Below are 12,532 nucleotides of genomic sequence, written 5' to 3' on the forward strand. Positions count from 1 at the left end.
TATGTTATATATTTATATAAAAATATGTTTCAAGTGGATGTTGAACCAAAGACCTCTCATTAAATGTAAAAGATCCTTAGCCACTAAAAAAATATCATTAATTGATCATTTAATATTTTTTTATATAAAATTCAGTTCTATTTTAATTATCATGAAGTTATATAATAATTTTGCATATTTTTTATAACCCGCGGGTAAGTTCAGGTACCCGCGGATTGAGAGCGGGTAGGGTTAGGGTTGGGATATTCTCAACCCGCGGATAGGGTAGGGTTGAGTTTATATAAAAATCTCAACCCGCGGGTAGGGTTAGAGTTGGCTTCAAACCCTACCCTACCCTACCCGTTGCCACCCTTAGCAACTGGGGAGCCCAATAATTACAGACAAATTTTTCGTCGATAATTATAGACAGATTTTCCGTCGGCAATTAGAACTTTGTAAAACCATTCTAAATTCTGAATACATACAGAAAATCTGTCTGTAAATTCACCAGTAAAAAGAATATTTTTTTTGAGATTTTTTCATTACAAAAGAAACTTGTTTTCATGCAAAATAAATATAAATTTAATAAATATAAATTTTTATCTAATTTATATTTAAATATTCATAATATTTCAAAAAATAAATAAATTTATCGTATTTTGGAACCAAATTCATTGTATAAATCAATAGTCGGCTTACATAGAATGTGTCTACTAGTGTGTTTCAAAAAGGAAAAAAAATACCAAAACTTTATTTATTGTCCAAGAAAAAATAAATGGAATAATTGTTTACCAAAGATAAAAAGAACCCCCTATTTATATACAGCCTATTACTATGTACATATTCTTTTTAGTGTAATAATTATCGGAAAAGCTCTGCATCTATGTATTTTTTACATGGTTGTTGACCAAGTAATTTCCTCCACACGCGCGTCCCCCACCCCTCACTCGTTTGTCATACACGCGCTACATATAACATGTTGCAACCTAAAACTTTGCTTAACATAAACCTTCTACTGCAACGTAAACCTTCTTCTTCTTCTCTACTCGCGTTCTTCCTTATTGATCTGCATTGCCTTCGTCGTTCTCCTCTGGACGTGTTCATCTTCTCCTCTGGACGCGTTCATCTTCTCGTTTTCTTATTTCGATCTTGTCACGTTGCATTTATCTTCTTCCTATTCTTCTTCGTTTTCTTCTTCAATATGCACTTCTGAATCGAAACAATAAATGTCTCAACTTCAAATCAGTTGAATAGAGAGCGATTTGGATTACTCTTCTAAAACGAATCAAACTGACAAAATTTGAATTATCAATTTTAAATAGAATTGAATTAAATGGACAGAAGTGTACTGAATTAAATTAATAATATGCAAATTGTAAGCAGAGTTATTTGAATTTGATTTTATATAATGAATTATGTTTCGCTCACTCAATACTATACAATTGTTTCACCATGAGTACTATGTTCGGTTCACCATTAGTACTATACAATTGCTTCACCATGAGTACTGTGTTCGGTTCACCATGAATTCATTCTGCAGAAAGCTATTTGAATTTGATTTTATATAATAGATTATGTTTCGTTCACTCAGTACTATACAATTGTTTCACCATGAGTACTATGTTCGATTCACTATGATTACTGTATTCGGTTCACAATAAGTACTATGTTCGGTTCATTCTGCACTATTCAAAATTCTTTTTCCTCACCTTCTACTGCTTCTTCACCAGAGAGAGAATGAAGAAAAGACACAAGAATACAATAGCAACAACAAAAAAAATTACGATAAAGAGAAAACACGTGAAGAAGGAACGCGAAAAAAAAGAAGAAAAGGAGGAGGAAGAAGAATACGAAGAAGAAGACACTCCGTGCGTAACGAGTATGAGAAGAAGAAGAAGCATGATGAAAAAAAGAAGAAGAAGAAGAAAAGAAGCGTTGGACAAGAACGATTTCGTATGTTTTAGACACGTGTATTTCACGTTTCATTTAATAGTATTGGATTTTTTTTGGATTTTTTTTGTGTTGGACCAACTTAGTTACATGAATGTGTAACATCCCTAAATAATTATATGGCTATGCCTATTGGCTTCCATGTAACTCAGGTTTGCCATAATGCTCCTTATAAATTTGACACATGACTTCAAAGACAGCAGAGATCTCACACCCTGTGGAGAAGCAAGAAATCATGTTATAAAAATGATTTCAGAACACATTTATTTAAAGATGATATAAATAAATAATTTACATGAACGATCCTGTATTTAGGACGTCTCCATGTCAGACAACAACACAATACCTATGGAAACATCCTACTCCCATTTCTGTTGAATTTATTTTTAAATTTATTATATTTGTAATTGAATACATCAAAGATACATTTTTTTTTCTTTCCTAGACACTCAGACATTTGCAAAACATGGGTTTCTTTTTGCTTGCAAATGGTTCTGAGAAGCTTAGTGATTTATGTTTATTTAACACAACTTTTGATTCCCTCCAGTGAGCTTTGCTTATTCTTCACCCTCCGATGACTCTGCTGCAATAATGAATGAAAGCTGCAAAATTGGTTTGTGGTATATGGAATGAGGAACTTGTAATAAGGAACTTCGAGAACTTAACATAAATCCTGGGAACCCCCCATGTTTGAAAATGAATAAGGAATTGTAAGAACCTGACATCTAGTGTAAGTAGAAGAATGAACAGTAATAGAAGGGCGAGATGCAGTGATATCAGTGAGAACCTATCCACTATCCAACAATATAAATTCACATAATATAAAAAACAGCACAAGAATATAAAAAAGCAGCTTAATATCAGAAATTCAGAATATAATTTCTGTAGTATTATTCACCTTTGTATGCAAAACAAAGGTTCAAGATATCGGAAACCCAGCAATGGTCCACGAGAGCAACCTGTCACAAACCTATAGAGAAATATTCTATCCACACTCAGCTTCTTTATATATGAACACTAACTCTTTCTCTTTATCCTTCATGATTTAATGAGTGAATATTACACACAAATTCTTGCTGTTTCATGCAAGTGAATATTACACAAACTTATCTATACCAATACTTGCAATATTAATAGATTAATTTAAGAGCAAAAAGTGGTGTGGTTCAGGATAATAACATACAAGAACAGCAACTGCCACTTCTCTGTATGCCAGTCTAAGCTTCAATTTTTCAGGAATTTCAGCACTATCCTCTTGCCCTGTTTCAAAAGTTCCTTTTCGCTGCAAATTCACAAGATCCACAATAAGATATGAAGCGGAAGCAGAAAACATTAAACACATCAGAAGAAAAAATATATTGCCCTGCCAAAATGATGCAGAGAAACCACCAACCCTCTTTAATGCCTCAAGTAGCTCATCTCGCCCAATGTAATCCAAATGCCTCTGAGCGAAAGAATTTATTCCTAGCATGCACCTAGTTTACACACGAAAAAAGATGGATAAAGACAATGAAATACTTCTCGAAGCAAGGTTCATTATGCATAAATTGTCGGAGGAGGAAATCACCTTCAAAATGGCAAATCTTCCATCCTTTGATGGCAAACCAACTCGAATGATCTTGTCAAAACGACCCTTCCTCAACAAAGCGGGATCAAGAATGTCTAATCTATTTGTAGCACCTATCACAAGCACCTGAAATTTAAGTTTAGAATATCAAATAACATCATTGTAACCTGGAAGCCAATTAAAAGCATACCTGTGCTGTAGAAACTTTGAATCCATCCAAATTAATGATATAAAACACTTTGATTTTGGATAGGAAAAGAGATATGTACAAAGATAGGAGCATCAGACAGCAATAGCCACAAGTTAGTTGAGGCAGTTATTAGTCTATTAAAATTTAAATCACATCACACTATTCCCTAGAATGAGTCATCACAACTGGGAAACAACAGATGAAACAAGAGGCTATGACGATCGTACCTTCTTTTTCCAGAAGCTGGATCTTTTGTAAGTGATGCAATGCTGGCCACATGGATCAGATCATAAGTTCGAGGATACGTTGAGAAAGGTTCGCACTTGAGAACAATAACAAAACGTCTCAGATCCAAAACACTAACCCATTGAAAACTGCAATACATGTTAATGATAATGAAAATTTTTGCCAGAAAGAAGGGTCCTAATTAAAGAAAAAAACAAGTTAGAATATAGATGTACTCGAGTTATTTTTCAAAAAGACGAATAATAATAATTATCATTAAGACATTTACTACGAACGGTTTGGAGGTTTGCCACATTATAGAAGACAAAATATTGAACTCCAAAGGCTCTTTCCGATATCCCCTTAAGTGAAAATACATGAAATTCTGAGCATAGAACTTACCAATCATGATAGACTCCTATAAGACCTCTGTCAAAGACCAATTTAAAGTACCTGCAAAACAAAATTGTTTAGAACCAATTGTTTTTCAGACATAGCCACCTCTGTTCTCAATGCTGCCCCGCTCAGTATTAGGTTCATGGTCAGTAGTCATCTGTACAGCCTCCCCTCCCCTTGACAGAACTTGCAACATAAAAATAATTAATTAAGAGTGAAATAGCAAGAATATAGATACATATTACTACTTATGTACACATAAAAGAAAAGCACAGCAGTGGAGAAAACAGAGACTGAATCTGAATTCAAAAATGGAAGCTCAATTGAAGATACTAGTATAACGTAAAAGCTAGGGTGCATAATGTAAAATCCATTCAATCAATTAAGTCATTTTTCATTCATTCACCAATTCACATACTATAAATACTCTTCAATTCTTTATTGCATAATATTGTGAGTATATTTGAATCCACACAGCAGCAATATAATAACCATGTATCGTTATATGATGATAATCCAGAACTAAAAATAATAAACTAGCTAGGTAATAGCAACCACAACATTGCCATGCCTTGTGCTTCCTTTGGCATTGCAAATCCCTGCAATGAGAGAAAATATTTAGATAGATTAAGATTCAAAAGTAGAGTAGGCATGAGTAACAAAAAGTGCAGTATAAGACTATTGGTAATAACAAAATTAAACGTACTGGTCTTGGACGACGGGGTAAGAAGATGGAGGGCCCCCTAGTTCTTAGTCGGACTTTCTCAGAAATCTCAGACTCCACCGTTGCCATCTTCGTCACAGTAAAGTAAGATTACTTATACAAGTATATTACAAAAGAATCAATTTATACACAATATGGAAAAGAATAAGTTACTGGGACTTCACCAATGTGAAATGCTCTCGGGCATCCATCGCAACACAAAAGATCCCCTCCATCAGAACATATACTGCAGAGGTCATCATTATCACTGGAGGAAAACTTCCGTTCTTTTAAATAATTGATGGACAGCTCATGGAGTGAGACTCCATTAGATGTGTACATGTGGAGGTAACTGCAATACATACATCATAATGTTAGAACAGGGAAGCAAACACTAGTCAATTTTCTCAATACACCATACTATAAAATTTGAGGGTCCAAACACATCGAGATTTGAGGCTAGAAAGTTGAAGGAGAACAAATGGCGAAAAAAAGAAGAGGGGCGAGAGAGAAGTTTTCAAATGAGAAGAGGCAATGAATACCGACAAGCCTTGTAATGTAAAGCCAAATGCATGGAGATAATAACTTAATCCAATAATAGAGTTTGAACAACAGAACTCATGGTTTCCTACGTGATGCCCAACCGGCAGGAGCTTCAAACTGGGAGGGGCTAATCTGCTCATTCATTTTTATTTTGTATTTCAAAAGGAAGTGTCAAATGTCTAGTTGAAACCAAATATATAGGACAATTACACTACATAAGAAGAAGTAACTCTTTGTCACAGCAGCTACAAACTATTCCAAAACACCGCTTGTAACCATCCAATAGTCGCTGCCAACACAAGAAAAGCACATTCAGAAGAACAATAATTTATAAAAATAGGAAAATAAAGACGAGTCACTATCAATGCAATGCAACCTTTCCGTGAACATAGTATGCTACTTCTGTTCCATCTGGCAACACATCTGCTTCAAAGATCAACTTATGCAGGCGTAGATCCCTTTCAAAATTCACGTATAAGAGAGAAAAATACATGTCGAAACAAATAAAAATAATATTTAATTCATACACAAAAATTGCACTTTCCAACAGAACACAAATGCTTACTTCGTAGTTACTTTTCCATCACTCTTATCACGAGATGTGCTGTGCTTCATTCCATTGTTTATTGACTTTGAACCACAATGGGTTCCGGGGATCTGCAATGGTAAAAAAGTTCATGTTATATAATCATATGACTACATTGAGGCAAAGAAATTCCAATCAGTTTTGTAATACGTCTGTAGGAGTGACATGCAAATACATTTATACAAATGATACTCAAATAAATCACCAATGTATGAATGCCTGAAACCAAACTTGTCATCCGGCTAGTATACAGAAAAGAAATGCTCGGTAAATTCTGACGATGGCCTTACCTATATTACATATGACGATGACTTAAAAAAAATGCCTTGCTATCCAACAAATGTCATGCTTTTCTTTCTTGAAGTGTTATAGTATTCCATGATATACTAATTATGATCATCAAGCAAACAACTAGTACCTGGATTGAACTGCAAGTGAAACATTGCAATTGCTGGTGTCGGTTGTTTGAGTGGGGAGGTTAGGAGGGCATTCCTTCAACTCCATGCATGAATTGCAGAATAGTCTCGACACAACATTGGCATCTTCAAATGTACAATGATAAAATAGTGTTACTTGTTAGCCTGACTGGAATAAGCTTGCAAGCACGTCAACAAAGGACAGGAAATCAAACAAGTGAATCTCAAACCTCTGCAGTTAAAACAAAAGGTAGATTTCTTTATGGTCAAGCCTCCTCCAATGACTTTTTGGACAACTTCTTCCAAGGTTTCTAATGGTACATCCAAACATGCATTCATGACATCACGAAGAGTACTCCCATTCTCAAGGTATATATACTCGGGGGGCACTTGTTTAAACGACTAGCATTAAGCTTAAACAAGGTGGGCGTCACAACCTAGTTCCACAAAAAACAAAGGAACTGACACACAATATTTTAGACCATACAGTAACATAAAGTGTATCTTCATTTTACTTACCTCAACACCATGGCAATCTTCACAATTGCACACAATCCCATCACCATTAATCACTCCCCGAAGCCCTGCTTATCCAGCCTTGCTTGCCTGCAAATTTCTCAAATTCAGACACTCACATTTTCAACAGCAATACTCATATCTCAAAAGAGAGCCTATGCGATAAGAAGGAAAATCAGCCAACACCTTCACACTGTGAGCATAATTCACTGCCACACCCTCAAGAATCCCTGTGGCTAGAAGCTCCTTCAGACTTGTTGGGCACCTCTTAGTACTAGCCTTGGACACAGCAACCAATGCACCATCTTCCATTTCCTGCTTGACATCATCACCAACTTCAACAGCTTTGGCATTGTTATTTACCTTATCATTCCCAACCTTTGCGCCACTAACATCATCTTCCAACTTTCTCTTTAGTAGAGACCTAGTAAACCTCCTAAATGGCTTCTCCATAGAAACAACAGAACACTTCAAACTACCACCATCACCTGTAATTGAAACCGGTGTTGCCCCACCAACAACACCATCTTCCTTAGAACAACATACCTCACCACCCTCCTTCACCTCGCCTTCACAACCAACCTTCTCCGTTTCAGAATAGAACATTGTTTCTAACTTCTAAGCTTTTGTAACTTTCTCATCATACAACATCCAAATCTATAAATATTTTGTTGGTATTAACATCCAAATTTGTATTTTTTTTTTGGGGTACTAATACGGGGCTTAAAGCCCGGAGAAGAAAAACTTAGATATAAACTATACAGGATAAGGTAGTCCATTTTTCATCATCATTCAAAATGCTATAATTCCGGGCGGGAAGGTAAGTCGCAAAACACAAAATCATTCTCTAACAGCAAGCTCTTTTTGGCCGAAAATCAAATTAAGCCTGTTCTTTTGGGGGGTGAACAATTCTGTTTTTCGTTTCTCTTTTTGATATAGTTATCTTACGGAAATAATGCACTTTATTATATGGTATATAATATTGTGAGTATATTTGAATCCACACAGCAGAAATATAATAAGCATGTATTGTTATATGATGATAATCCAGAACTAAAAATAATAAACTAGCTAGAGAAAATAGTTTGCATGTAATTGATCTAGGACTCTATGGTATGAAACAAATGGAAAGCTATTTCAGGAATGAATTCACACTATTGCTGTTGGTCCTTATTTAGGAGGCTTCTCCTTTGAAGTGTTGTTGGAATGGCCTTGGGGCGGCAAACGGGTCCCTCTCAGTTCTTCTTGGGGCTTCCTCATCAAATAAGCCGAGGTGAATCAGTTCTGATCGTAGTTTCTGCACATTTAATGCAAGTTCTGCTTCTCGACCAGGAGGGTAGAGAATTTCATCTTTCCCTTTCTTAGAAATCTCATCAAGATTAGGTTACATGTTAGGGCTAATCAATTAACAGCACCGTAATCAAATTGAAAGAAAAACTATTCATCGTATAAGCTTACCTTATTTGGTTCAAAGAGTCCTCGTTGTTTCTGCGCTGGTTTTCGCCGACGGGGAAAGTAGCTGATGGCGGGCCCCCTTCTTCTTTCTGCTCTCTCATAAAGTAGCCGTATCTCCTCTTTCTCTTTCTCAGAAATCTCATACTCCACCGTTGCCATCTTCAATTCACACACAAATAACAGCACCATAATCAAATTGAAACAAAAAAAAATTATTCATCGTAGAAGCTTACCTTTATAATCATGTGGGAGTCCGGGTCGTCATCAGTATTCACGAGAGGCAGCGCCTTGTCTTCCTCCGATGCCATTTTGATGAGAGTAAAGCTAGGTTAACAATGGATTTTTGGGCTCGTATCCTATCTACGTTTTTCTACTCTTTATATTTGTTTTTATGTGTGGCTATGGAACTCTTGAGGAGCTTCTTGAGGTCATAACATGGGCTCAGCTTGGAATCCACAACAAACCAGTAAGAACTAAATTGAAACTTTTAAATTAAAAAATTATTGTACTTGTTTAAGGGATATTCTTATTTATATATTACTTGTTTTATTGAGGAAAAATATAATAATTTTTGTAATATTATTTTATTATTGCAAGGTGGGGTTACTGAATGTAGATGGATACTACAATTCGTTATTGTCTTTCATTGACAAAGCTGTGGAAGAAGGCTTCATTAGCCCCAAAACTCGCCACATAATCGTATCTGCCCCCTTCACCAAAAGACCTTGTCAAAAAGATGGAGGTTAGTTATATAGTAATACTAGTGCATCGACGCGTGCGTTGCACGGGATGGCACAAAAATAATAATAAAATATTATATATATCATATATATCTTTATCTTTATAGTAATACAATTAGGGAGTTCATTTGCTGATGTGTCGCTCATACGTTGAGTCTGAGAGTTTATTTGTTTAGGTGTCATCACTAGAAATTTTTAGATTTATATTTATAAATTATAAATTATAAATTATTATTTGCTTACGTTGTTATTTTCAAATTTTAAGTTTGGGTTGTTTTACTTAGGTTATTATTTTTTAAATTTTAAATTATTTTATTTGTTTGGGTTATTTTACTTAGGTTGTTATTTTTTAAATTTCAAATTTGATTGACTTTTAATTTAAATTTAACTTAAAGTCAATCAAATTTAAAAAATTTTAGTTATGAGTCAACTATAAAAATATAAGTTATAAGAGATGTAAAGCACCACAATTTAAAGTACATAAATCCCTTTCTTTACATATATTCAAAATTTCTCTACTTATTCCAATTGCTGTTATTCACAAAATTACAGACATCAATCCTACCATCAACAATTTGTGTGTACGTATACGAGTGATACGGTTATGGACACTACCAAGTTACGAAAATTCTCCATTGCCATACTCAATTGAGATGGTTTGGCTCGATGAAGACGTGAGTTTTCTACTAATATTTTTCTATTTTATTTTAAATTTATATTATTTATATTTTAAATTTATTTTTATTTATTCCCATCTAATCATTCTTTGATTTTTGTTCATCAATTCTATTTTATTTTATTTTGCATGTTTTGTAGTCTTTGACAATGAGACAAAACAAGTTCTAAAAAAGAGGTGACGGCACTGTGGCTCCAAATGTGACAGACGTGGCAAATACACTCGCGAACGAAGTGCCGTTTGAAGAGCCATCTTTCATGCGAGTGTTGAATTTGGAAGCCATGCATGTTCCGGAGTTTCCGGAATATATGAGTGCAGGTACGTAATTTTCTATATTTATAAAAAGGATTAGAATTTTGTAATAATTTATGTTGATTTATGGACGTAATAGTTAGGTGACATGTGAAAATATACTCAATTAGCATTTGTTTATTGTGTTTATTTAGGTAAGTTTAAGATAATAGTTTTTTTAGTTAGTTATTGGTTTAGTTAAATATAAATTAGTATTTAGTTAAATATTTAGGTAATTATGTGTTCATTTTTTTATTTTGTTTAGACTGAGATAAAACCTAATGTAAAGTTTATTTGTATCATAATTGATGCAGTGAGTATTGATTTACCTTTAATTTTGGTTATTAAATATTCGTGTATTAAGTTTTCTTTCATATGATTGTCGTCGCGGCAGAAATTTCTATTGTGGCAGATGGTGAATTTGCCGTCGAGATGGAATTCTATTCCAAGGAAGCTGTTATTAAGGCGATGAAAGAGTATATCATCCGAAAAAGTGTAGACTACCGGGTGTATGAGTCGGAGCCGTTGACATTTTATGCGAAGTGTACACAGTATGGGTCAGGGTGTGATTGGCTTATCAGGGTTAGCATGATCAGCAGAAAGTATTGTTGGGTTATAAGGAGGTATAATGGTAGTCACAACTGTACCAGAGCCACCATTTCTCATGATCATTCGAAACTGGATTCGAACATAATTGCAGAAGCAATAAAGCCGTTGGTTGAGGTTGACCCCTCATTAAAGGTAAAATCAATTATTGCAGAAGTGCAATCGAAGTTCAACTACACCGTCAGTTATCGAAAAGCATGATTGGCTAAGCAAAAGGCATTAGAAAAAAATATTTGGAGGTTGGGAAGTATCGTACGAAGCGTTGCCTATATGGTTTGAGACCATGTGTCATAAGAAGCCATCAGCTATCGTACATTTTGAGACTATGTCTGCATATCGAGGCGATGACTTGGTGAGGGATATTCGGGTATTGCATCGAGTCTTTTGGAGTTATTACCCCTGCATTAGAGCATTCAGACATTGTACGCCAGTTGTGCAGGTGGATGGGACTCACTTGTACGGAAAGTATAAGGGTTGTCTGCTAGTGGCAGTTTCACAAGATGGCAACAACAATATCGTCCCAATTGCATTTGCTATTGTGGAGCGAGAGACTTCTGATGCGTGACACTTTTTTCTTAGTAACCTGCAATAACATGTTGTGACTCGAGATGGTGTGGGACTGATATCCGACCGTCACGAATCCATCAATGCAGCTGTGGCTCGCAGTAACGGAGCTTGGTCGCTTCCTATAGCTTTCCACGTGTTTTGCATCAAGCATATTGAGTCGAACTTCTTGAGAATATTCAAGGCACTGTACCTGCAAAAACTTGTCGTCAATATAGGTAATATTGAGTAATTCGAAGTTTGTTATTAACAGAGTTTCCTTCATTAAGTGTTTGTCATCTCTTTTTTTGTTTGTTTTTTGTTATTGTGCAGGATATTCGAGGACGATGCGCGAGTATGAAGTGTGTTACCAGCGTTTACGAGAACGGGGCGAGGCTTACACTAACTGGTTAAACCAAATCTCCTGCAAACAGTATGCATTGGCATTTGATGGTGATTACCGATGGGGTCACATGACGACGAACCTAGTCGAATGCATCAACTCTGTGCTGAAGGGTGCACGTAACCTCCCAATCACTGCACTTGTCAAAGCAACATTCTACAGGCTTAACGAGCTGTTCATCTGAAAAAGAGCCGAGGCGGAGGGTCGGATTAATGTTGGTCATGTATTTTCGGAGCTTGTGACCTCGAAATTGCATGCAAACCAACTTGTATCAGGAAACATCCAAGTTAATTGCTTTCATAAGCAGAATGATGTATTTGAAGTGCGTGAGATGCCAAGTGCACTAGAGTATGCCGTCGACCTCCGTCGGCATCGATGTGACTGTGGCGAGTTCCAGGTGGACCGGATTTCATGTCGACATGTATTTGCATGTTGTGCAAATCAACGACTGGACTGGAAAGTGTATGTGCATGATGTGTATAAGATGGACCAAGTTCGACGGATTTACCGAGCTAGGTTCAAGCCACTGGGAAATCCTACTACATGACCTACTTACAACGGTCTGCGATTCATACTGAATCCGTACCTAAGATGCGTGACCAAAGGTCGCCCCAGGATGACGCGCTTCTTGAACAGGATGGACACACGAATGTTGCGTCCTCCACGGTGATGTAGGCAATGTGGGGCTGAGGGACACAGCCTTAGTAGATGTCGTCAATCAGCTGGTGCACCTGCCGAAAATAATAC

The 12,532-nt window shown here is 35.9% G+C and overlaps 1 protein-coding gene across 20 annotated transcripts; it reads right to left on the bottom strand.

Moving 5' to 3' along the window:
* Window positions 1-1,914: 1,914 nt before the first annotated feature.
* LOC140181522 (increased DNA methylation 1-like) lies at window positions 1,915-9,243 on the bottom strand. 20 transcript variants are annotated; one of them, XM_072225316.1, is made up of 18 exons: window positions 8,760-9,243; window positions 8,530-8,685; window positions 7,258-8,431; window positions 7,075-7,161; window positions 6,786-6,992; window positions 6,558-6,681; window positions 6,119-6,210; window positions 5,930-6,011; window positions 5,769-5,842; window positions 5,196-5,362; window positions 5,014-5,100; window positions 4,314-4,906; window positions 3,914-4,060; window positions 3,497-3,622; window positions 3,323-3,404; window positions 3,113-3,211; window positions 2,828-2,899; window positions 1,915-2,144 (listed from the first exon to the last, which is right to left on the bottom strand). In XM_072225316.1, exons 7-11 carry the CDS (start codon window positions 6,166-6,168, stop codon window positions 5,081-5,083), a joined length of 393 nt encoding a protein of 130 aa, XP_072081417.1. In that variant the 5' UTR covers window positions 6,169-6,210; window positions 6,558-6,681; window positions 6,786-6,992; window positions 7,075-7,161; window positions 7,258-8,431; window positions 8,530-8,685; window positions 8,760-9,243; the 3' UTR covers window positions 1,915-2,144; window positions 2,828-2,899; window positions 3,113-3,211; window positions 3,323-3,404; window positions 3,497-3,622; window positions 3,914-4,060; window positions 4,314-4,906; window positions 5,014-5,080. The 20 variants fall into 20 exon arrangements, with proteins under 20 accessions (XP_072081417.1, XP_072081391.1, XP_072081403.1 ...); XM_072225290.1 differs by having other exon boundaries at window positions 5,014-5,362; XM_072225302.1 differs by having other exon boundaries at window positions 3,914-4,008; window positions 5,014-5,362; window positions 5,764-5,842.
* Window positions 9,244-12,532: the final 3,289 nt, after the last annotated feature.

The sequence above is a fragment of the Arachis hypogaea genome, chromosome 3, assembly GCF_003086295.3.
Source record: "Arachis hypogaea cultivar Tifrunner chromosome 3, arahy.Tifrunner.gnm2.J5K5, whole genome shotgun sequence".
Lineage (NCBI taxonomy): Eukaryota > Viridiplantae > Streptophyta > Magnoliopsida > Fabales > Fabaceae > Arachis > Arachis hypogaea.

Bases quoted from the DNA above. Each gene is read 5' to 3' on its own strand.
- LOC140181522 (XM_072225290.1), bottom strand. From the start codon at position 7,677: ATGTTCTATTCTGAAACGGAGAAGGTTGGTTGTGAAGGCGAGGTGAAG.